Genomic DNA, 25,217 nt, shown 5'->3' with positions numbered 1-25,217 from the left:
AGGGATCCAGCAAGTACATCCAATGAATCGGGCTGGTATTTGTCATTATTTAATCATAGACATTGGCTGATTATTGATTAACTAAAAACTGGAGTCACTAAAACTTTATTTCTCATGCATTTCTCAATTGATCCACTGTTTCATACATTTATACCTTATTTGGATTGGAAATACTGTATACAGTTGCACAGCAGCACAGATATAAATTGTAGAATATTCTTCAGTTTCATGTTTTGTATTGTTTATTTTAAAACAATTACATCTTTGTTTTGCACATTCTGCAATGATATTTAAAAATCTACATCAGCATCGGCCATAGAAAAAAAAAACATCAGTTGACCTGTAGTTATTATGGTCTGATCAATGTTATCTGCCCCCAAAATCAGGTCAGCTGACCAAACTACACTGGATCCAGATCTGTATAGAACTTTACCTCCTAAATAATACCGTCTTACATACACATGACAAAATTCATCCTGATCTGTTAAGACTTCGCTGAGATAAACACACAAGAACTTCCAATGGAACTGAACCATGTTACATTTAAATGACATCAGATCCAGATGAATGTTCCTGCATTCACATCACAAGTCTGTTCAAATCCGATGATTTCTTGTTTTTTTTAATACAGTTTTGTTCATTTGTCTTCAGAGGGTAAATTTTTCTTTTATTTACACTCACTGATCTTTGAACGGCGTTCAGTGATCGTACTGAACAGTTAGCACATACGGTTTAATAGAATCTACTCCATAGACATACATTTTTTTCACAGTGCTCAGTATATTTTGAGACGTCACTGTAAGAAAACAACAGGAAGAAATAATCAGATCATTTCTGAAAGCTATTATTATTCTTATTATTGTTTATGCCGGAATCAGAGCCATCATTACTCGACCGGTACCTTCCTTTTTTTGACAGGTTTGCTGTGAGAGCATTCATTTTATCCACAAACATCACTCACGTGCTAGAACTCGCCGGCTCTGCCATGATGAGCGTCGAAAATAACACTATCACTGCCTTGCTCTTATATCCAGTACCTGGCTAGGGTGCGAGTGTGTAGTGCCGTACAACAATACGTGTTTCTGTCGAGACCCGAGGATTCGCGAGGACCTCCTGATACTGAGGACTCTGGGTCAGTGGCCCTGATGTTGCAAGGCTGGTTTTCCACTAACAGACAAGAAGCTGTTAAATTAGGATAAAATGCTGCACTGTTCCACTTTAAATGGCAATATTTAAAATGTTTCATGTGATAGGGCTTTATTACTTTTAAAGCCTGAGTCAGTCACAGGCTGACCTTCTGACTTGGCTGCACTCACTCTGACAGGAAGCTGTCAAGTGTGAGGAGGTTAAGTGGAGACCCTTTACTGTCTTTAAATGCTTTGGCCTATGAGACTTGTGCAGTCACCAGACATTCCTGTTCTTCCTCTCGTATTCTTCCAGCAGCCTCTCTCGCCCTCTCTATCTCCTCCTGTTCGTGAAGAGAGTTTTGCCCCGTGGTTTTCCCGTGTTGCTCCTTCAGGTGGCGCCGTAACGCGGGCTTATGGGCAAAGCGGGCATGGCAGTAGGCGCAGCGGTGCGGCCGCTCGCCACTGTGGAGGTTCATGTGGTCGATGAGTGTGGATTTTTGAGTGAAAGTCTTGTAGCACAGTGGACACTGGTGGGTTTTGCCGCCTCCCCGGTGCACAGCCATGTGCCGGTTGAAGTTGACGGAGTTGTGGAAGTTTTTCCCACAGCAGGGGCAGGTGTACAGCAGGTGCATGGTGCGGGAGTGGACTGCTAAAGCGTGGGCTGTGGGGAAAGTCATGCCACAGTGCTCACATATGACGTGCCCCGCTACGCTTGAAGTTGACCCAACGACCGCGACAGACTCGTCGCCTCCTTCTTTTGTTCCACCGCTTAACCCTGAACTCCCCTCACCTGCACCACAGCTGGATTCCTCCAAGGAATACTGGTTCACAGTGTTAGCTGCCAGTGGTGAAACCTTTTCTCCCTGAGCATCACCCACACTGAAGTCTAGGCGTGGGAGGTCAACTGATACATAGCTTCCTGTCTTGAGCCCATCTTGGTTGTAGTCCAGGCCGAGACTCCCTCCTAATCCAGGAGTTGCCAGGTACCACAAATCCTGGTGGTGAGCAATACCTGGAGGCCTTTTATCCTGAGAAGACACCCACCTTCTCCTTTTGAAACCCCTCCCCTTGCTGCCACTCCCTCTGCCCCGGCCGATTTTAGGGTCAGGCCACCTGCGTCTGAAAGCACGCAGACCTTCCACCGAAAGTCCACCAGTGCTGAGATCTACATCATATTCGCCGCCTTCTCCTCCGAACACGATACCATCAGTCTCTGGGTAACAAGCAGCATCTTGAGGTCCATCAGTGGGAGCTCCAGTCTCCTCCTCCCTGCCTCTGCTCATATGCTCCTCTTCAGAGACGTATACTCGAAACACATCGTAATCCTCCGGTCTGGACTCGTCCTCATCTGACGCGTGAACCTGTAACAGAGTTACAGGACAGCAGCACCGGAGTTTAGTCTGGAAACTACTAAAATCTCTGTCACCATGTATACTCTCTGTCTGACAAACAGCAACTGTTTCACAGATAAAAATGACATAACATATACATATACACACATATATATAGATATATATATATATATATATATATATATATATATATATATATATATATATATATATATCCTCTGCCCCAATATAATACGTTTTAGGGGCATTTTGGATCATTTCATTAGAAATGGTATCAAATGTTGAGAAAAACTTTATACAAGATTTTTTTTTAAAGATTTAATAGCAATTAAAATGAAATGTAATGCCAAATATATAATTATAATAGTTTGAGGAATATCGATAAAAACTGACAATTAGGGACAGGCATTTCTATGCTATTAAATTCAAATATTCAAATATTCCATGGTATTATTCGAAATATATTTGAATATTCTAAACTGCAGTGCATGTGAGCTAGTGAAAGTAATGCAGCGTTCACTACGCATTGAGCTAACAGGAGCAGCTAACGAGATGCATTCAAGAAACCCTGTAAATTCACTTCTGCAAACATCCAAAGTCCACTAACTAAAAGCTTCCTGCTGCTGCCACCTTATGACCAGCGATGCACCATAAATCAAACCATAAATGAAATCACTCATAAAACGTTTAATTTAATTTAAAATATTGTGAATCGTCAAAGTAACTGATGCAAGCAAATGATCTAATAATCTACTGCTCATGCCCACCACTACTGTTTCTATTACACTGTGTTCAAGTTGAGGTGTTTCTTATAAAAACCACTCCATGTTCTGTAAACAGTCAAAAGAGCACTTTGCATTCCAACACTTGTTCGTCACTCACACGTAACTCACCTTAATACACGGCTCGTCAAGCACAGGACTTTCATGGTGGTGCTGACCGCTGTCCTGAGCAGACATATCACTGTTGTTCTCCACAGCACTCTGAGGGTCCACGGCGGAGGGTTGGCTGGCGGGGGGAGATGCAACAGTGCGGACGCTACCGCTCACAATCATTGGTTGAGCCGGACTCTCCTCTGTGGTCACCTAGAGGAAGAAATTTAAACATTAACATTTACATACTCTTATGTGCACCTGATTCATGGAAGAATGTATGGCACCATTTTAAACTGAATACACTCCCCCCCTTTGGACTTGAAAAATATGAATTTAAACCCTTACAATTAACTGTTAGATTGTTGTGATAATATCTATATATACAGTATATATATCTATATATATATATTATATAATAATAATAATAATAATAATAATAATATATATATATATACATACACACATATATACACACATATATATAGATATTATATATATATTATATAATAATAATATATATATAATGTATTTATTTTAAAGCCTTTGTTTGTCTATGTTGTCATTGCATTTATTCCTCTTTTGTCTTTTTGCATCTTTCACTCAGTATCACTGCAAATGAGATTCAACAGGAAACAGATCTCAGAGTCAGACAACCTCCACATCCTGTTGCAACACATATCATTTCAGAATGGTGTTTCTTTTAATTTAATGATGTTCACATGTTTCTTATAATTGACCCATAATCTGATTTCTTAATGACTTAATACAGTGATAATTGGTTTTAGTTCATATTTATTACTTTTGGTTGATTTATTTCTCTTAGGTCATACTGTTTTTGATGAAATGAAACAACCTTTGGGTGCTGTTGAGTAACAGTTTGTTTCTGCTTTGTATATCATTTGGGCTGTTTTGAAATCAACCATTTTGTTTCTTTGGAATTGGTTCTAAATAGAACTCCTATGACTGTTTTCTGAAAGAACACGTTCATACGTGTTACTGTGTATACATGCAAATAAAAGAGGTATAAGATAAGCAGAAAGTACTTATGTAAAGTTAGGATAATTTGGGAACAAAGATACAGGATACCATTTCAAACCCTAACCCATAGAAAGAAAAACACAGAGACAAGGCAGACCAAATATAGTTTCCCGAAATGACGACAAACTTTTGAAGCCATTCTTTGGGGTTACTGACCTTGGGGTTCTTCAGCTGTACATACTTCTTCAGAGCTCCTCGGCAGCGCTCCACTATATGTTCCATCTGCAGATAACTGGCAGCAGTTAGGTAGTTGACAATCTCCTCGGAGTTAAACTGCAACATGCCAGTGTAACACGACAGAAGCAGATCACACACCACAGTGGAGCTGTACAGCGCTGACACCTGACAAAATGTGAAACAAAGCACACAGAGAATCACTGATTCTGAAGCTTTGACAGTTGGGACAGTGTGAGTGATTAAATCTGCCTTGTTACCTGAAGCCTCGGGGATGGGTTGAGGAGGAACTGGTCCCTCAGGAAGGGCGAGCAGGCAGCGAGCACCACTTTATGTCCCCTGAATGACTGGTTGTTGCTGGCAACAATGGTGATGTCACAGAAGTGCTGCCTGGATCTCAGTGAATTCATGTGTTGCAGGGTCTTGTCCCCATGACCCGGCAAACGGAAACACAGCATCTCCATCTTTCCTGAATAAAAATGACAAATTCTTACATTTGGCAAATTATTCATAGCAGCAAAATGGTGTTTAGATTATCAAAGCACTGAGACAATCTTTGAAGCTAATAACAGCAGGGTGCTCAATCGTAGATACACCATGGTAATCTATTTTAAATGCACAGAAATGAGGTATTTCATGCTCCTGTCCTGTCAAGTAGTATATCATCATCCTTCCTCCTGCAATACGAGAATAAATATGCCGGGGCAAATCGATATTTTAATGAATAAATGAAGTCACTCTAAAGTACAGTCCCTGCCAGTTTCACTTGCTGGGCGTCACTACTTTACGTCTCCTGCTCAAATGAATGAGGGAACCTTAGCTAGAAGTTACCTGGCTGAACAAATGGTGGAGAAAACTACATGAAGAGATGCTCCATCCACGTTCAATACATAGACTTTATGACCTTTGTTCTTTATGTTGTGAATAAACAGAGAAATCCTGCACTTTTGACTGTTCACAAACATTTTGGTTTTATCAGTTAGACAGTTAGATATGATGTATTACTATATGATTATCACAGAATCGTTGTATTGTAATATTATTAGTATTGTGGACCATGTATTGCATACTGTGAGGTACCCTGTGATTCTCACTCCTCGTTCACAACGTGTTGAGCCGTGTCAGTGAGGTGATGATAGACAGATAGACAGATAGATAGATAGATAGATACTTTATTCATCTCACAGAGAAATTCACACATGATGACCTTCATCTGCTTTGCTAATTGTTGTATTTAGTTTGACCTGATAAATAATGTCATCTCACAAATAAATAAGAATAAGACGAATTAGACAGTGTGCAAACAAAAACAACTACATACCAATAAATAAATATAGTGTACACACACATTAAGACAACTATAGTGTAATACAGCGCACAGTACATACACAATAATAATGATAGAATGTGCTTATACTGTACTACAGATCTGTCAAAAAGAATATATCAATTATAATAAAACTGTACAGTATACAATAAAGTAACAGTGATTACTGACTGTTATATACTACTAACTATTACTATAACTACTACTCGTCATGAATTGCTACCAAAACATTTTACACGCAGACGTTTTAAAGTTAGCTAATGAGAGAACAGCGACACTAACAGTGTGTTAGCCTAGAATAATAGCTATTATTATTATTATTATTATGAAGTGAACTGTGTGGGCTGTGAACTCGACGACACATTTACTGTTATTTCTTTTCCTCATGGCCTAGCTCAGCTGCCACACTGCACTCAACCTAGCTACTAGTTAGCTACATACAAACAAAAGCTCTCGTCAAACTTGGCTGAAACTCACCTTCCCTCGTCGTTTCGCTAAATATCGTAAGATTTATTTTTAAAATGTGAGTTTGGTTTGAGTTGAACAGGGCAGTCGCTGGTGTTATGCGGTTAGCAGGCAGTTTTTCTTCATCATTAATTTCGATCGCTTCCAGCCCGAGCTCTGTTTACTTTTTGGGTTTTTTTTACGCGGAGGAGGCGCGTCACGTGACAACGAAATCCAACCATCGCGTATTCGCCGCCGCTGAACTGACCGTGAATCGGTTTTTGTGTGAAGCGCCTCCGCTCGCTAAACCGTGAGGCGGTTGTACGCATACTGATTTCCGATCAGCGAGTATACACTGGAGGGGGCGTGGCTCTTGCGATGACGCAATCACGCTATCGACGTCGACGCTCGTCGGGAAAAATGTCGGCACCTGAGGCAACGACAAAGGTAGAGAGCCCACTTCAACACAAAGGACACACAACGGTATCTTGGGTTGTTTTTGACACGTTCTAAAGCTGCAGCGTATGTAGCAAAACCATACCATTAAACCTTAAGTACGTCACATCCCGAAATATCTTAACTGAGCCGTCTGGAGCGCTCTTTGTTGCAAGCTATGCTACACTGCTAGCAGCATTAGCCTGGTGTTTTAATGGTAGCAATGTGAGGTTTTTCAGTGTTTACGTTCACTTTTCATTCACCACCTGGTGTTGTTTTAGCCACCCAGTTGTTGCTTTCTATATGCATTCATTTACTTTTCATTCTAACTAGCATACAGCGCTAAATGTGCCCTCGATTTACTTGTGAATTGCTTGTGTATGAATGGATAATTGTTGAAGCTGTAGATTGAGATGCAAAGAAATAGAATATTAAAAAAAACTGTTGATGCAAAATTCCTGTAAAGTTACTATCGGGCACCACTGAGACATTTTAGAAAAGCTCAATTGATCTCTGTAATGTAGGCATGTAACATTCGTGATTTATCATATTTAAAGTCAATGTGGACCCATGAATTGGTCGTTAAATGCATTTGCTGAAACTTTTCCAGTCTATTACTGTGATTTATGTGTATATGACGTTGCTACTCTCTTATCAAACATCTTATTTATTGGATATGTCTAGTTTACCTATTCAAAAATGTTTTTTGTATCTGTTGTACAGATAGATATTTGTTTTCCATATTTTCTGTCAGGAATCTAAAGAAAATGACTCTGAAACATCAGCAGAGCCTTTAGCAGGACAAGGAAAAGTCAAAAAGGGTACGTCTCAAATCTTTTTATGCAGCTGAAGCACGGGGCCTTGTGTTAATGTTAACAAATTAACACAATTATGCTGCCATTTTCATTTTTCGTTGATTTGATTTTGCTCTGAATGTTTCACAGATAATGCAGTGCCCATCACTGCTGCTCTTGAGAAGAAGACAGAGCACAAGGGTGGCACACCATTGATGCCGTCATCTCATAAGTCTAGTAAGGATGCCTCCAGAACTGGAGAGCAGGAGGAGAAATCATCACCTGCCTCACCTCTAAACAAACCTTCTCCAGGTGAGACTCTCTCACAACATTCTCCCTCTTCTTTTATACGTACTTATGACCTTAGTCTGCATTTGCTCTGTCAAAGTCCAAGTACTTTGGGAACTTGTGTTTTTATAGGCAATATCTAAAACTATATATATAGTTTTAAACTATATGTTTGTTTATGTTTTTTTATATGTTTATTTCGGTTATGTCAGTTAGATACACTACCAGTCAAATGTTTGGACACACCTTCTCATTTAATGCTTTTTCTTTATTTTCATGACAATTGAAATTGTAGATTATAGCCACATTTTGCTTTGATTACTGCTTTGCATACTCTTGGAATTCTCTTGATGAGCTTCATGAGGTAGTCACCTGAAATGGTTTTCCAACAGTCTTGAAGGAGTTCCCAGAGATGCTGAGCAAGTGACAAATATAGTTTTTCACATTATGAGTAGACTGTAATAATGTGAAATTTAAACAAATGTTTTGTCCTTTGTAGATCCACATGGGTAAATGGTCAACCTTTGCATAATATCGTTGAAATTGCACTTATTTTTGTCATGAAACTTCAGGTTGCTCATAATACGTCATTCATTAAATGTAGAACAAAGGGAAAAACTTGGAGATCTTGTTGTTTATAGGTTATGATGCCATTATTTTACTGGTCCGGCCCACTTGAGATCAAATTGCTTAAATGAGTTTGACACCCCTGCTGTAGACTTTGCTTTATTGAGTTCCTTGGTTTTAACAAAAGCTGAGCACTTTGTTGAAATATTCTGTATGCTTTTAATTCTGAAGGTTTTACAAACCATCTTCAGTAATTGCTTTTATCTCCCTGTTTCAGGTCATGCAGGGAAGTCCATTTCATCAACATCCTCCTCTTCATTGTGCTCCTCCCCCTCTACATCCTCAATGTTGTCCCCTGGCAGAGCAAAGATGAGTGTCTCTGGTCCCTGCAGCAGTAAATCCGCCTTTCCCTCTGCTCCCTCATCCTCCTCATCCTTGACTACCACTGCTTCCTCCTCTTCCTCTGCCCCACCCAAGATCCACAGAGCCCGTAAGACCATGAACAGGCCACCACCAGGACAGGTGACTCCATTTTTGATGTGTCTTTTGAATCTTGACCAGAGTAACCAGGGCTGCAATGATTAATAAATTAATCGTCAACTAAATAATCACTTCATCGGAATTTTTTTTTACTAATTAAAACAAATTTAGTGATATTTCAGCTTCTTAAATGTGAATATTTCCGAGCTTCTTTGCTCCATATAACAAAGAAATCATGAATAATTTTGGTTTGTAGACAAAACAAGTCATTTGAAAACATAATTTCCAGGTTTAGTAAACACCAGTCAACATTTTTTGACCAAACAAATATTCGAAAATAATCGAGAGTGTGAAGAACTCTTCCAGCTGCTGAAACGCAAAATTTAGCTGCAGTTCAGGGTTTTTCATGAGCCATTTATTGTTTTTCTTCTGCAGATAAGTCACGTCGAGACACCTGTTACATCTGCGACTCCTTCAGGATCCTCTACCTGCCCTTCCTCTGACCCTGAAACAAGTTAGTAGCTGTAGAACATTCACTTAAAGTACACTAGCATCAGTCAGTGTAAAAAATAATGCCATTGCTGTGAATTAACAGGTTTATGTTGTTTTGCTTTCTCTTCCTCTAGTTGTAAAAAGAAGAAAACTGGATCATTTATCTGACAGCACATCTGAGAAGACTGAAAACGTTCCAGAAAACACTAAAACCGGGGTATGAGGATGTTTTTGCTGGTATATAAATTACCCTTCACAAAGGTTTGTTTTTGTTGTGTAATGCCAGTGTTTTTTTTCTGTTTTAATTGAAAAACTCAGGAATTATTCCATAAAAAGGTGGAACCTGTTCCTAAGACTGCTCCAGTGAGGACCAATAGCAGCGTGGTGAAGTCAGAGGAAGAAGCAGGAATACAGATTTCCAGCCTGTCCCCGAGAGATTTAGAAAAGGTATAACACTTAAATTTACATCAGTTTCCCACTGTCAACAAACGCTCAAAGTTATAATTGTTACATTTTCATTTCTCTTTTTCTATTTTTATAGAATGAAGATAGTGAAGGTGGAGATAAGCAACATACTAAAGACAAAGAGGGGTCAATGGATTTGTCAGACCATGTGAGGGATTCTATCAGTTTTACTACTTTGATCATCACATTTATGTATTTTTTATAGTTTTTCACAGTTGTTAAAACACTAAATCTCACTCTCTGGTCGATAACTGTTACTCCCTCGTCAGTGTAGTTTGGAAACTGGGTTTTGTGATTACAGTTCAGAAAAAAAGGGTTCAAGCAAAGTGCCTCAACAGTTGTCAAAAACATTTTAACATATTTTACACCAGTAGATGTCACTCTTGCCAAAGCTTTGTTTGCATCTGTGTTTGCCTTCTTGTTGTTGACTTCTGTTCTCTTTGGTTACAATTCACGCGATTTTCTGTGTTTTATATGTTTCCACTCTTTGTAAAAAGATTTTTATCTGCCCAACTTGTTTCTGCCCCGGGAGAGGGATCCCTCCTCTGTGGCTCTCCCTGAGGTTTCTCCCATTTCTCCCCTGTACAAGGGTTTTTGTTTTTCCTTACTTGATGTGAGGGTCTAAGGACAGAGGGGTCTAAGGACAGAGGGTCTAAGGACAGTGTGTGGCATGGTCATTTAAATCCATGCCTCACCTCCTAAGATAAACTGCTCAGCATTTTTTGAAATATTTTCTGTCCTTCATGTGTTTATATTCAGTCAGACTTTTACATTCTTTGCCTCGTAGAGTTCAGAATCTGAAACACAGAGAAGAGGCGAAAGTGAGGAGTCTTCATGGCCACAGTCAGACCAGGACAAAGACAGAAACACGACTGATGTGGTGGAAACAATGGGAGGTGAGGGACTATATTTAACAAGATTTACAAAGCTGCCACTGACCTTTTTACTAACATCTATAGTTGCTGCTAAGTGTACAGAACCTCTATGAAACATTGAAAACTACAAAAGGAGTTGCTTTTTATTGATATTAAACATTTGGATATCATCATTTTCATGTATGTTTTCTCATGTGTAACGCTTATAGTTTGTCATTTGATCTGTCCTCAGCAGAAACGCCTGCAGAGTACACAGAGGTTCCGTTGGATGCTTTGGACATCGCTGCTGCTGATAGTCTAACCCTCTCTCCTCATCACGGTATGTTTATGGTGTATACATTAGGGCTGAAACTCATGATTATTTTAATCCATTCATTGTTTGGTTCACAAAATATTTTTCCTACTTGTAGCAAAGAAATTATAAAATATTAACATTTAAGGTTGAAAATCAGAACGCTTGTTTGTAATTATTTAAAAAAAAACAACGTTGTTGTAGGCCTACAACACTGTTCGGTGAACAAGATGTTCACCAAACAGAACGTCACGTTTAGTATCCTTCCTTTAGTATCTTTATCTCATTATTTGTCTGTTAACTGTATGAAACAAAAAGCCACATTATTCCATTTAATAAAATTAGTAATAACTACAGCTATGATATTCCTGGGCAGTTGATATAGTGTAATCTAGAACTTTAATTATAACATCATTGGTAGATAATGTATCTTCTTTTCAAATATTCAATTGATTTATTGTCTTAATCTTTTAGTGAAGAAACCTTTTTGTCAGGTGTTTCAGCTAGCTTGGCTATTCAGGGGTTAATCAACTAAAAGGTATTTCATTTCATTCGGTGTAAAATCTTAACCACAAACTAATATAATTTTCTATCACCCATTCACTCACTCATTCACATGCTGCCAGTGCAAACACACAACCTCCCAGTTGAAAGACGACTCACTCACCACTACTATTGTCTCCCCCTATGTAAATGTATGAAGCACCGTCACTCTAGTACAGTGTTTCCCAAAGTCTGGGTTGGGACCCACAGATGGGCAATGGGACGTTTCAAAATCAAATTTGTAGAATTTTCCCGATGTCACTGTAGGTGTTACAGATATGAGTGTAAATTAGTGGCAACATTAGGACTAAACTCTTATCATGATTTATACGTTGTGATTTGGGTCACTGTGGTTTTCCATGTTAAAATAGCGGGTCCTCATGTGGAATCCCTGCTCTCGTATGGCACTTTACTTTTGCAGTGTTTACTGTTTTTTTAATGCCTTGTTTTTCAGTGTTTCATAATTTAATGTTAATATCTTGCTTTTATATTAAAATGTATTCTTCAATTTTGAATTGTTTCAGAGCAGATGCAGTATTCATGTTTCATACTGTGGTATTTATGTTCTGTGAATTATATTTCCTTCATAGGCTGTTTGTCGTCTCTGTTGTGTTGTGTAATTGTTCTACAGCTGTTGTAGCACTTGTACACAATAAAGTAATGATAAAGTAAAGTAATGTAATAAATAATGTGACTTGATTTGAATACAGTGAGAAAGCTGTTTTCCCTCCCCTGTCTGCAGAAGGCAGTGAAGCAGGAGACACAGAGCGGCTGGAGGAGCTTCCTCTGTGCAGCTGCAGGATGGAGGCTCCTCGCGTCGACAGCACCAGCCACCGTGTCAGCAGACAGTGTATGGCCACTGAGAGCATCAACGGAGAGGTTTGTCCTGCCTTTGCTTTGAGCTCTTCCCATACCAGTACCATACGAGTGTGGTTGACTTGGGTGACCAGATTAAAGTAAATAAGATGCTGCACTAACCCAACTAGGGATGGCACGATTTCACTGTTAAGCGATACCGATACCAATATCAGTCCAATACAGTCATGTTAGACCTTTTAAACTATGAAGGTGTGAACACATTTGTGCCATTTCAAGCAATCTTAAAGACATAATAATTCTGTAATAAACATATATAGCCTACAACATAACTCGTCTAAAATGATTTTTAGAGGACGTAAGTAATTTACACTTATACTTCATTATTTTATCTTCAGATAATAATTTCAACAGCCTTTCCCCACTGGGCCTTTAGGTCTGGAGACTGCACTGCTCCTTCATCATTTACAGCCATTGTCTTGTTATATAGGTCATTACAGCGCTGTAAAATGAACCTCTGACAGACCAGTCTTCTTCCATTGTTACTTATGTTGTTCTAATAATGCATTGCAGGGTGTAGTATCTCAACTCCGTAAAGAAAAGGAGGGTTTGTCAGTAATATTAGTCTTTTAGGGCTTTATTTACTAACATTGCAACTTCTAAAATGTCTCCTCTGAGATTATATTACATCATTTTTCATTGATGGGTGACCTTTATTTAACGATGTGCAGTTTACTACTTTGCAGCATTGAAGTTGATCTCTTGAACTAAACTACTTAAATGTCAGTAAAAAAAACTCCAGGGTTCATATGGGCGTTGTGGAAATGTTTTAACATGACTATCTAGTGGAATAGTTAACTTATTAGATGGAGAAATGAAAGTGACTTTGTCTGTGAGTCCTCTCACTCACATGATGTATTTTGAACTGGAAAACCTTTCCTTTAATTTCTTATCCTTGTGGAACACAAGTTTAGGTGCTTGTAGCGTAACACCATTGGTTTTAATGTGATTAAAAGGTGAAATAATCATTTTGTATGTGTGTGTATTAATAAATATAGCAAATATAAATGTATAAATATATGTATCACAAATGTAAGGTGTGACCTTAGAAAAGGTATATGAACCTTGAAACTAGTAAAAATGGACATGCCCTAAAATAATCTTTGATAGTAGTTATGTGTGACATTAGTAATTTATTGTCATTATATTGAGGGGGTGGGATAACAATGTCATGAAATGTAATAACAATTTGAAATAAATATTCAGAGATTAAAAATAGTCAATGAATAATCTGTGCAAATATGGCAGAAGGCAGAGAGATGTAAACAGTCTGTACACGAATGAATTTTATGATTTTATAGAGTTATTAGCCTCATTATTGCCCTGTTGTAGGTGAATCTTTATTGCCTGTGTGGCTTTGAATAGCAGCACTCAAGTGTAATTAATTATCTGCTGTTGGGAGACTGTATAATGTTTCCTCTCTTGCTCTGTTTACAGCTGAGGGCTTGTACCAGTCAGACCATTAAAGCGGAGACCATGCGTCCATCCAGTCGTGTGACCCTCATGGTGCTTTGTGAAGTCCATCGTTCACACATGGTCAAACACCACTGCTGTCCTGGATGTGGATACTTCTGCATTGCGGTAAGAGGTTCAACCGCCTGCAGACTGCTTTGGCAATCTGTCCCCAAACTGGTCAGACCACTGGTTGGTGTTTTGTTTTTTTACCTGCCAGGTCCTCTTCTGTAATTCTTTCCTGTTGCTATGGCTGCTGTGCTCTTCATTTCAGGCAAACCACTAGTGTTGTAATGTAACAAAGTACAAATACTTTGTTACTGTACATTACTTTGCTTATCTATTTGTATTCCTAGCAGCTTTTACTTTTACTCCACTGCATTTCCTAAATCAATTGTGTACTTTCACTCCACTACATTTGCTTTAAATATCTCAGTTACTTGTTACCACCTAATGAAATTGAACCCGCAACCTTCCAGTTGAAAGACAACTGGCCCTACCACTGAGCCACCATGGCTCAATATTGTGACATGAGACAAGTTATATGGTATCTGTGATTACCTTTCCTGGTTTTAAAGGGTGTTGCATTGATAATCATCATATTTATTATAATGAATTAGTTTGTGAAATACACAGTATGTTATATATTGATTAAAAAATACATTGAATCACAGTTATTTTTTAATAAAGTTTTAAAAAGTCACTCTTTAAAAAAAAAAAAGAGGCACTGCAATCTCTTACCAAAATGCCCATTTAGCATTGGGTGTTATTCATTACTGCATGAAGTAGTGCTATACTTATATACTGGATCATGTGACAAGACTCTTGAGACCTTTTTTGAATACAAGCTTTGGTGCTTGTTTACGGCGTTGTAATCATTTCCATTGCTCCCTCACCATCAGTGCTGCCCTTATACTCTTTTTCTTCTGTGGTAGAATTTGACCATATTCACAGTCATTTTCATTGTCTCTTTTACACACACAATATTCTTTTGTTTAACATTAAAAAGCCAAAGAAATAAAGCAGGTATTATCTGAAATGAAAGGTTAAGAGTGTATTTTAAGATCATGTAGTACACATCATAAACACTAGATATTTACAGTGTATTATCACTCTTTGAAAAACATATACATCTCAAAAGAAAACCTTTAATGAGTCCAGGGATACAAGTCTATATCCCTCTGAATCACATATATCCACATACTATTTATAACCCACGTTGCCCAGTCTTACAGAAATATTAATTAGATTTTTTTTCATATTCAGTATAGCGTTATTATGTAAAAAAAACAACAACATGCTTTTCCCATAATGCCCAGTCCTAGTTTTAATGCTTTGATCCCGTCTCTCTCCTTCATAATTCTCCACTTTCTGATATCCTGCGTTTCATGTCTTCTTCTTTCTGTCTCTATCTCCACTTTCTCCTTCACATCTTAAATGCTTTCCTCTCTCAGGGCACATTTCTTGAGTGCTGCCCAGACCAGCGCATCGCTCACCGCTTCCACAGAGGTTGTGTGACCGTGCTAAATGGCGGGCGCAGCAGGTCAAACGGCGGTGGCATGCTTTTCTGTCCTCACTGTGGTGAAGATGCCTCAGAGGCCCAGGAGATCACCATCCCCCTCCTCAGATCGGCTACGTCCTCCGCGACCACCGTCGTCTCCATGTCGGCCTCCTCCACCACGACTCCATCCCTACCCCCGTCTGCCCCCTCAGGACCCTCGCTCACAGCGTCCACAGGGGGGGTGAAGGACGGAAAAATGCCCGAAAGACCTGTCAGGTAGGATTCGATGACGGCTGATATGACTCCTTTATTGTGTATAAAATTTGCTCAAGTTGTTTATAGTCTAAGTGTTAATATCTTCTTATGTTGTCATTTTCTTTTTTGGTAATGCATGTTTATTGTTTATTATTTTTTATCTTTATCTTTACTGTCTTGCTGCTGTAACAATGTAAATGTCCCCACTGCGGGACAAATAAAGGACTATCTTATCTTATTTTATCTCTGCTTCGTTTCCTCTTCTAGTGCTCGCATGCGCAGTCACGGCTTGATAACACTGACAGCGGAGCAACAGCCACCACAGCCTGTAGCCTCAGCATCGACCGCAGCTACTGTCCCCCCAGCTGAGGAAGGAGTGGACAGTGTGGGGCCCTCTCTCTGTATGCCAAATGGGAAACCCATCAGCCCCAGTGCATTTCCACCTGGGCCCAGCAGGACGGCGCTGCAGAAGGCCATTCTGACACAGGACACAGAGAGGTGGGAGTTTAGCTTAAAGTCTGTAAAGTGATATAAAATATCTTCTGACTTGGCCACCAAACAGGAACATGTGTTACTAATCACCTTGCCAAATTGGAATGATTGAAAAAAGTGTTTAAGGTTTAGGTTTCAAGGCTTTAGTGCAGACCAAAGCAGCTGAACATTGCCAGGTTTGTACAGAATATTAACATAAATGCACATAGTTTAATGACAGACTGTACACAAACACAGAGTTACAGTTCAGCTACAGTCCTGCTCTCTGACTTCCTCTTTCTCTATCAGTGACACTGCAGCCTCACAGCAGGAGTCTGCTCCCCCTGTTCCTCTTCTCTACTTTTTAATTTCCTCATCTTTAGGAATATTAAATATAGTGTCAGAGCTTTTCTCTGTGTTTTTGCGTCAAAATAAGACACATTTTCAGTACAAAGACGTCTCAGGTGGCCGTCTAACCAAAGGCAGGGGTGTTACTCATGAATGAACTGTAAACCACGGTAGCTCACTGGTAGAACGTCTTTCAACTCGAAGGTTGTGGGTTAGAAATCCAGCTCTGCTAGTTTACATGCCGATGTGTCCTTGGGCAAGACACTGAACCCCACGGCTGTGGCGGCAGTGTGTGAGTGGGTATAAAAGATGAGTGATAGAAAATGTGCTGTATGAACGTGTGAGTGAATGGGTGAATGGCAAAACTCATCAAGACTAGAAAAGTGCTATAGAAATACAAACCATTTACTATTTAAAGTACTGATAAAGCCACTAACTATTAGACACTGGAACCCTGGATATAAATAGTTTTCACTCCATATTCTTCATTCTTCATTTATAATTTTTGTTTCTAACATAATGTGTGAAGATGAGAATCTCTGCTTTTGCTTTACAAACACTTACATACTTGTTTTCAGTCATTGTAGTGTAATGGATAGACAAATAGACAGCTGACCACATGTTTGCTCAAATACGAACAATCTTTGACTACGAAGGAAATGTTGTTTTTGATTTGTCAGGAGGAAGAAACTTAGATTCCACCCTCGCCAGCTGTACCCTGCTGCTAAGCAAGGAGAGGTGCAGAGAGTCCTGCTGATGCTAAGTGAGTGGATTGTACTTTACATCTCCTCTGACTAAAATGAGCATTGTCTCCTTAAACAATTTATTATGATGATTTTATTGACACTGCCTGCGCCTGAGCGTATACCACTTTGTAAATGTAGAGTATTCAGAGCTGTTTCCACAGTTCTCATGGCTGCTAAGCCCATGAGAACTTTAGATTGCTTTAAATGTTTCAACTGAATGTGATGACTGTGTTTTTGTTTTTGCTTTGTGTGTATGTGTCAGTGGAGGGCATAGATCCAACATACCAGCCTGACTCTCAGAACAAGCGCTCTGCTCTACACGCTGCTGCTCAAAGAGGTCTCCTAGAAATCTGCTACATGCTGGTTCAGGTGAGACCAAGTCCGTTCAGCGTTGAGTCCTGAACCGGGTCACCCACAAAACCGCTGTGTTATGGGAGAAAAAATACACTTCATAAATTCACAAGGGTGAAAATGAACTAAAAATATTTGTTTTTCAAAACAAAACAAATGTTCAGATGAGCATTATAAATCACTCTTATCAAGCCAATGACTTTTGTTTTGAAAGTCTGAAACTGCTGATGGCTCTAATTTTAGTGTACTGTCAAATACCTAAGAAAGAAAATCAGAACATCCTCCCAGGTGAAGGGGGAATGGAAAATGACTGTAATCAATGTTGTCAATATTATAATTCTTTTGATCCCAGTGGAGATACATAATAATTAAATTAAATTAAATTAAATTAAATTAAATTAAATTAAATTAAATTAAATTAAATTAAATAAGGATATTTCAGGTTTTATGAAGTGTGGTTGCGTAGTGATAAGTATTGATATATTACCAACACTGATGTGTGCCACTGTGTGTGCTGCCATTTCTAATGGGATATTTGTTTGTCAGAGACAGGATCACAATGTTCCTTCTAAAGTCTTAAAAGCCTTAGATTGAAGATCTCGTCATGTTTTGTTACCTACAGGCAGGCGCTCATGTGGATGCCCAGGACAAAGACCTGAGAACACCTCTGATGGAAGCAATCATCAATAATCACATTGAGGTTGCTCGCTACCTGATCCAGAATGGCGCCTCGGTCTACCATGTTGTGAGTGTGTCCATCAGTGCCTGAAATCGTATAACAAGAAAGTGAACATGTTGAGGCTTGGCTGACGTGTATTTCTGTGGTCGTTTACATGGATTCACCAGGAGGAGGATGGATATACGGGCCTCCACCACGCAGCCAAGCTGGGCAACCTAGAAATCCTGAAAATGCTTCTGGAGACGGGGCAGGTCGATGTGAATGCACAGGTAAAAGTAAATACAGAATATCACTTTTTGAAGTCCTCAAGTAGCCGGTTGTCTTTTTTGTGATGCATCTTTTCTGCATCATATCGAGATTATAATTATTGGGTAGTCACAGCATTGAAGCAGAAGAAGAGAAGAGAAATGCATCCCTATTTGTTCACACCTCACAGATTAGGATTAGATTGGATTAGATTTTATTGATCCCGCAAATGGAAATTCACTTGCTACAGCAGCAGAAGGGTCAGAGGTAGACATGTGACAAATACTAGAAAAGTATGTATAAAAATACTATTATTATTATGTTAGATAGAATAAAATATATGATGTATGTATTTGTCATGGTTACTGTAATATGTAAGAAAAAAGCAGGGGAAAGTGCAGTGGTACAGAATTATTGCATCCACATTATTAAATGGATTATGGCACAGGCTAAATGATGGCAGCTGAATTACAATTAACACACATTTGAATGATCTACTGTATGTCTAGCAGTGTTTCAATGTGTTATCATTGAAGCACGTTCATCTGCACTGACCTCATTTAGATTTCTTCTTTGCTGGTTCCAGGATAACGGTGGCTGGACGCCCATCATCTGGGCAGCAGAGCACAAACATGTTGACGTGATCAAAGCACTGCTGAACAGAGGAGCTGATGTTACTATCAAAGATAAGGTATGAAGGAACGAAACGTTCACTCTGGACCTTCAGTCGATACTAAGAAATGTGTCTAACAGTTCCAGCTGGGGCTGCACGATATATTGTAAATCTATCGTCATGGCGACATCAACATGCAGGATACAAATATAGCAAACGACCACTTGTCCAGCAGTGTCCAGCAGTGTCCAGCATGCATCTCTCGTGTGTGAGCACAGACAGACGGACACGTGGAGTGGAGTGACAGTGAACTGTGATATGTCATGATTTCAATGCTTTGCAAACTTGAAGACGGGACTGAAATACACATTTAATTTAGCCATAAAATGCTTTAATGCTCTAATTGTTTACTGTATATCAATCCACACCAAAACAAACATCTCTCCATTTACTGAACGTTATAGCATACCGCATGATTTCCTAATGTTAGCTCAATAACTACGACGACAACTGTACGCTTTCATGACTTTACTCGAACTTATTCATGACAACGACGACTGACTCCGCCCCTTCCGCACTTCCGTTGAAACCATAGTCCGTCAGTGGGTAGAATCTCAGCTGTCTTAAAACACACAGCGGTAGAGCTAGAATGGTTCTAAGGGTGCAGCTCTATGTAAATATTTCAAGTTAGGTGCTTTTAACAGCCCCCTCTTTTTTCCTTCAGGAGCTAAATGTATGCCTCCACTGGGCGGCGTATGCAGGCAACGTAGATATAGCCGAGCTGGTGTTGAACTCTGGCTGTTCCCTCGCCTCAGTTAACATGCACGGGGACACGCCGCTCCATATCGCCGCCAGAGAGGGATACTTGGAATGTATCACGTGAGTTAATGCCGATCGCCTGCTGGCAGTCACTTGGTCAGTCATTGTGTTTTTGTCAAACGGGTATCAGTACAACCATGTGTGTATATAACAGACTTGAACCGCCTGTAGATAACGTGTCATGTTTCTAAAATGCAAACATAATCTGACTGTGAAGCTTTAAAATATCAACAAATGTCTGATCCACACACGCCGTCGTCCCATGAATTCAGAACTCTCCTGTGTGCGAGTGTGTTGACATGATGTTTCTCTGCAGGTTGTTTCTCTCCAGAGGTGCAGATATCGACATCATGAACAGGGAGGGAGACACCCCTCTCTCACTTGCACGGGTTGATACGCCCGTGTGGGTTGCACTACAGATCAACAGAAAGCTGCGGAGGGGAATAACCAATCGCATGCTTCGGACTGAAAGAATCATCTGCAGGTAGTTTGTTTTGTTTTGTAGACTTTTTATTTAAATATAGTTGCCTCCCACATAACTAGATTTGTTTCTTTCTCTTGTTTCCTGCCAATTTCCTGGTGTTTTTCTCTCATACCTCATTCCCACTGGTCAAAAAACAATTGAATTGCAGGTTTGAAATTGTGTTTAATCAGCATTCACTTCCGGATGGAATGACATACACATGAGATTTTATCAGCTTCAGTTGGAATGAAAAACCTGGGTGAATATGGTGACTCTTTCTTTGTCTGCTTAATGTTTTGCAGTGGTAATCGTGGCTGCAACGATTTTTTTATCGACTACTATATCAACAGATCCAAATTTGATCAGTTTGAGCGATTTTTCAGCTTCTTAAATGTGAATGTTATTTTTTTGCACCATATAACAAAGAAATCATTAAAACTGAATGATTTTGGTTCGTGGACAAAACAAGACATTACATTTTATACACAGGTGATGCAGTGGTGAAAGAACACCACAAGGCAGAACAGCCACTGACATTGGTAATGGGTTCATCCAGGTGCAGAAATCCTGGATTTCCCTGCTAATTTGAGTGTAAACAAGGCTTCTGACCGCTCCGCGCTTTCTGTTCCAGCGATGTTGCACAAGGCTACGAGAACGTTCCGATTCCCTGTGTGAATGCAGTTGATGACGAGGGCTGTCCTTCAGACTACAAATATGTTTCAGAGAACTGTGAAACTTCAGCCATGAACATTGACCGCAACATTACACACTTACAGGTAAGAAGTCCATCATATTTTCTTTTGACTTCTATATTATCTGCAGTAAAAAAAGTATGTATTATTCACTGAATTGTCTTTTCTTTAGCACTGCAGCTGCACTGATGACTGCTCATCCAGTAACTGCCTCTGTGGGCAGCTCAGCATCCGATGCTGGTATGACAAGGTAAATAAAATAAATATAAATATAGTAAATAGAGATGGTGTCTGAAAACCTACAGAAACTCTTCATTTCAATACCGACCTGGATTCTTTAACCCTGGCAGAGTTTCTGCCTTTGGCCTCAAACAGCAGATAATGAATTATTTATGATGTTCTCATGTCGGTAATGTAAGACCAGAACAATTCAATTACAATTGATGAAATGCAATAAAAACGAGACAAATGCATTGATTTCAATCATCACCTGTAACTTTAACCACCTGGATCTTTCTATCAGTAACTGTTTAGTATTGCTTTGAATGTCTAATATCTGTGAAGTTAGTGACAATAATTCACTGGTTACATAATTGGTTGTGCGTTTTATTCTGTTTCCAGGATCAGCGGCTGCTCCAGGAGTTCAACAAAATTGAACCTCCACTAATATTTGAATGCAACGTGGCCTGTTCCTGCTATCGAACATGCAAGAACAGGGTGGTACAGGCAGGCATCAAGTAAGACTTTGAAAGTTCATCTCCCTCATGTTACGTAAACCCTTATTAAACGATTCATCTGTTCCATATTGAAGGGGATGTGTGTAAAATACTGCATGTACAACATCAGCCTGTAGGATTTAAAATAGTTCCTGCAGTCCCAATTCACTAACATTGTATAGAGTGGTTGTCAAGCTATTTTGATAAATCTATATTGAATGTTTTTCAAAAAAATAATGAAAGCAAGCTTTTTGATTTTTCAGCCTAAATGTGAATATTTTCTGGTTTCTTTGCGCCATAAAACAAAGAATTCATTTAAACTCATTTTTGGTTTGTGGACAAAAGCAGGGTGTTTGAGAACATTAATGGATTATAAAAAAGAATCTTTAGTTGCAGCCCTAAAGCGTTGTGTCACAATGTGAACTGCTAACGTCCTTTTCTGGCCACAGAGTTCGTCTTCAGCTGTACAGGACAGAGAAGATGGGCTGGGGCGTCCGGGCTCTGCAGGACATTCCCCAGGGAAGCTTCATCTGCGAGTAAGACACACAACCTGCTGCTTTTACATGACACGTCGTAGGCTGAAAGTTAACGGTCACTCCCTGCTCCACACAGGTATGTTGGAGAGCTTATCTCTGATGCAGAGGCCGACGTCAGAGAAGATGACTCTTACCTGTTTGACCTGGACAACAAGGTGAGTCTGTTTTCAATTTACGCCTCAACAGCGGCAGATGTTTCATCTGTAGCCAGGAATGTTGAACCAAACCAAGATGAGGGATTCATCCTTGATATGTCTGTGATCCAGCCCGGTTACCATGGTGATTTAGTCTGTGCAGTTAGCCTGCTCCAGACCAGCTGGGAGCATTCAAAATTACTCAACTGATCTGCAGCATATTGCAAAGCATGCTGGGAAACTTGGGGGGCCACTTGCGGGGCCACTTGCCCCCCCCCCCCCCCCCAATCAATTTCCTTAATTTAATTTAATTTAATTTAATTTAATTTAATTTAATTTAATTTAATTTTATTTAATTTAATTTAATTTAATTTAATGTATTATTTACATATGACTGAAACAAATGTATCGGACATAAAAAACAAATCTTTCCAAAACTAAAAATGTAATAATGTTATTTAAGCCTCCTAAATGTTGTGCACTTGAGTCTTTTAGATTAGATTTTATTGTGTGCATGTGTATCTCCTCCTGTGCAGGACGGCGAGGTGTATTGCATCGATGCCCGTTACTACGGCAACATCAGTCGCTTCATCAACCACCTGTGCGACCCCAACCTCATCCCGGTGCGCGTGTTCATGCTGCACCAGGACCTGAGATTCCCCCGCATCGCCTTCTTCAGCTCAAGAGACATTCTCAACGGACAGGAGCTGGGGTGAGACGCCCGTGTTTGTCATCACCGTCTTCTTCTTCTTCTTCTTCTTCTTCTTCTTCTTTCAGTGATTTATCACAATGAACTGATACACTTCAGTGATGAATTATTAAAAAGGCATGAGTTTGGTTTGTGTCACAGTACCTGGGTAATATCACTCATATGCAGGCCCAGTGTAGCTGAATGATATACAGGTTTGTTTTAGTCGTATTAATCTGGACCACATAGTCCATATAATCTAAAGAGTGCATGTAGTCTTATACATATTCAATAGTCACTCGGAGGCAACTTTGCCCAGGGTATACATTTTGGTGAAATTATATTCAGCTGCAACAGTTAGTGTTAGATTGTACACCCTGAGCTTCTGTTTCTCACTTGATTTTCTAATTTTCTTGAGGAGTTAATCACTAGTTTCAGCTCCTCTTCAATAGAATATGATGTTCCATGGAAACTCATGGCACCTATGAGTCGACACTAATGGTATGGTCCATTAGATGCCTGCTTAGTTGCCTGTGATATCTCAAGGGTTTCAAAAAGGGGTGGGTTTCAGATTCCTTTTTTCAGGGTGTATCTAGTTAAACTAGTTATTTACTGATCCAGGTGCAACTCTCTCCACTCAAACTCCTCCTCCACTCACTCAACTCTCAGCCACCTTCTTTGCGATTTTTCAAAATTTAGGCATTGGGCGGAGTTCTGTGCAGAAGGGGGGGGGGGTTTAGTTGTTTGAATTGAAGATTTTACCGGCATACAGTACATTTTATAACAAACGTCGCGTGTGTTTCCTTAGGTTCGACTATGGCGATCGGTTTTGGGACATAAAGAGCAAATACTTCACGTGCCAGTGTGGATCGGAGAAATGCAAACACTCGGCCGAGGCCATCGCCCTGGAGCAGAGCAGGCTGGCTCGGACGGAGGCCTGCCCAGAATCTGGAGCCGACTTTGGGATAACCGTGATCGCGAACTCCTAACACACGTAACACACGTGGATCTTTTGTAAAATCCTCTTCACAGTGGGAGTGCAAAGACATTTAAGAAAGTCTGTATGTGATGTATGGTGCTCTTTTTTTCTACGGTTTGATGACATGATTTTTAACATTGTCAGTGTCATGTTTGAAGACAACAGGTCATGTGATTGTGTACATACAAAGTTGTTTTTAGTGTGTCTCAAGTTTGAACTTTGTTCATTAGGAATGGAAACATGGGATTCGACTGTGTTAGCCTTATTTTCATTATTTTTATACATACTTTTCTCCTTTGTCACAACTAATGTAATAAATTGGCTCATGAGTTGATCTTTGGGCTTTTGCATTAAGCCTTTATAAGTCATTGTGTGCATGTGTGTGTTTAAATGTAAATGCAGATTTTATCACTTCACCTGCTGGTGGTGTTATTACCTCATCTCATCAGCAGGGGGCAAATATGCCTCACTACAGTGATATTAGAGGGGATATAAAAGGAAGAGGTCTTACTCTGCCAGGATTTCATGTTCACTTAAAAACTAAGGAGAATTACATATTTATATGCTTCTAAATGCTAATGTTCATGGTTACACCTCAGGGTAACACAACGATAACCACTTCATTTGACAAATCTGAAAAAGGCAATTGAATTGAAAATAGTACAACTTTATTATTTTCATTATTATTATTATCATAATTATTGTCTTTAGCCCTAACTGTTACTTATGAATTAATGCAGCATTTAAAACCTACCTCTGTCTGCAGCGTTTTATTATAAATCACCATTCATCCATCTTCTACCGCTTTATCCTCCACATGAGGGTCACATGGGGGCGCTGCAACAATCTCATCTGACTGGGCGGTAAGCGGAGTCACACCCTGGATAGATCACGTGTCCATCACAGGGATATGAAGTTTTAGACATGAATTTCATACCCACAGTATGGCAATAAAGAAGGGCTTAAGAAACAGAAGGTCCAAATCCATCAACCTGACCTCATATGTACAGTAAAAATTTGTTCAGAAACACTTGATTACATCAAACCAAAGGAAGTCTTGTGCAGACACAATCAAAACAAATAA

At 39.5% G+C, this 25,217-nt stretch overlaps 3 protein-coding genes across 6 annotated transcripts; 2 read left to right on the top strand and 1 right to left on the bottom strand.

Moving 5' to 3' along the window:
• Window positions 1-224: 224 nt before the first annotated feature.
• LOC131447332 (zinc finger and BTB domain-containing protein 12-like) lies at window positions 225-6,558 on the bottom strand. The gene is made up of 5 exons (XM_058619058.1): window positions 6,371-6,558; window positions 4,827-5,035; window positions 4,549-4,734; window positions 3,373-3,564; window positions 225-2,488 (listed from the first exon to the last, which is right to left on the bottom strand). Exons 2-5 carry the CDS (start codon window positions 5,028-5,030, stop codon window positions 1,385-1,387), a joined length of 1,686 nt encoding a protein of 561 aa, XP_058475041.1. The 5' UTR covers window positions 5,031-5,035; window positions 6,371-6,558; the 3' UTR covers window positions 225-1,384.
• A 142-nt stretch (window positions 6,559-6,700) lies between these two features.
• Window positions 6,701-9,480, top strand: LOC131447336 (uncharacterized). Of its 2 annotated transcripts, none has more exons than XM_058619065.1 (5): window positions 6,701-6,784; window positions 7,527-7,593; window positions 7,717-7,878; window positions 8,699-8,943; window positions 9,337-9,480. In XM_058619065.1, exons 1-5 carry the CDS (start codon window positions 6,716-6,718, stop codon window positions 9,418-9,420), a joined length of 627 nt encoding a protein of 208 aa, XP_058475048.1. In that variant the 5' UTR covers window positions 6,701-6,715; the 3' UTR covers window positions 9,421-9,480. The 2 variants fall into 2 exon arrangements, with proteins under 2 accessions (XP_058475048.1, XP_058475049.1); XM_058619066.1 differs by lacking the exon at window positions 6,701-6,784 and adding an exon at window positions 6,937-6,997.
• A 242-nt stretch (window positions 9,481-9,722) lies between these two features.
• Window positions 9,723-24,487, top strand: ehmt2 (euchromatic histone-lysine N-methyltransferase 2). 3 transcript variants are annotated; one of them, XM_058619053.1, is made up of 22 exons: window positions 9,723-9,840; window positions 9,935-10,006; window positions 10,646-10,754; window positions 10,969-11,052; window positions 12,314-12,447; window positions 13,882-14,025; window positions 15,351-15,673; window positions 15,920-16,150; window positions 17,152-17,234; window positions 17,480-17,586; window positions 18,191-18,313; window positions 18,415-18,516; window positions 19,080-19,184; window positions 19,831-19,985; window positions 20,242-20,409; window positions 21,020-21,164; window positions 21,253-21,330; window positions 21,702-21,817; window positions 22,246-22,332; window positions 22,409-22,487; window positions 23,003-23,178; window positions 23,963-24,487. In XM_058619053.1, the coding sequence occupies exons 2-22, from the start codon at window positions 9,989-9,991 to the stop codon at window positions 24,141-24,143; spliced, it is 2,748 nt and encodes a 915-aa protein (XP_058475036.1). In that variant the 5' UTR covers window positions 9,723-9,840; window positions 9,935-9,988; the 3' UTR covers window positions 24,144-24,487. The 3 variants fall into 3 exon arrangements, with proteins under 3 accessions (XP_058475036.1, XP_058475035.1, XP_058475033.1); XM_058619052.1 differs by having other exon boundaries at window positions 12,311-12,447; XM_058619050.1 differs by having other exon boundaries at window positions 10,966-11,052.
• Window positions 24,488-25,217: the final 730 nt, after the last annotated feature.

The sequence above is a fragment of the Solea solea genome, chromosome 20 (genome assembly GCF_958295425.1).
Source record: "Solea solea chromosome 20, fSolSol10.1, whole genome shotgun sequence".
Lineage (NCBI taxonomy): Eukaryota > Metazoa > Chordata > Actinopteri > Pleuronectiformes > Soleidae > Solea > Solea solea.
Note: the sequence above shows the minus strand (reverse complement) of the source record. Positions and strands in the feature narration are given on the sequence as shown.

Bases quoted from the DNA above. Each gene is read 5' to 3' on its own strand.
- ehmt2 (XM_058619052.1), top strand. The intron at 17,235-17,479 runs GTGAGTGGATTG...TGTATGTGTCAG, and splicing joins GAGAGTCCTGCTGATGCTAA to TGGAGGGCATAGATCCAACA. The intron at 17,587-18,190 runs GTGAGACCAAGT...TGTTACCTACAG, and splicing joins TCTGCTACATGCTGGTTCAG to GCAGGCGCTCATGTGGATGC.
- LOC131447336 (XM_058619065.1), top strand. From the start codon at position 6,716: ATGACGCAATCACGCTATCGACGTCGACGCTCGTCGGGAAAAATGTCG. The intron at 7,879-8,698 runs GTGAGACTCTCT...TCCCTGTTTCAG, and splicing joins TCTAAACAAACCTTCTCCAG to GTCATGCAGGGAAGTCCATT. The intron at 8,944-9,336 runs GTGACTCCATTT...TTTCTTCTGCAG, and splicing joins ACAGGCCACCACCAGGACAG to ATAAGTCACGTCGAGACACC.
- LOC131447332 (XM_058619058.1), bottom strand. From the start codon at position 5,030: ATGGAGATGCTGTGTTTCCGTTTGCCGGGTCATGGGGACAAGACCCTG. The intron at 4,735-4,826 runs GTAACAAGGCAG...ACATTTTGTCAG, and splicing joins ACCCATCCCCGAGGCTTCAG to GTGTCAGCGCTGTACAGCTC. The intron at 2,489-3,372 runs GTGAGTTACGTG...ACTCTGTTACAG, and splicing joins TTGACGAGCCGTGTATTAAG to GTTCACGCGTCAGATGAGGA.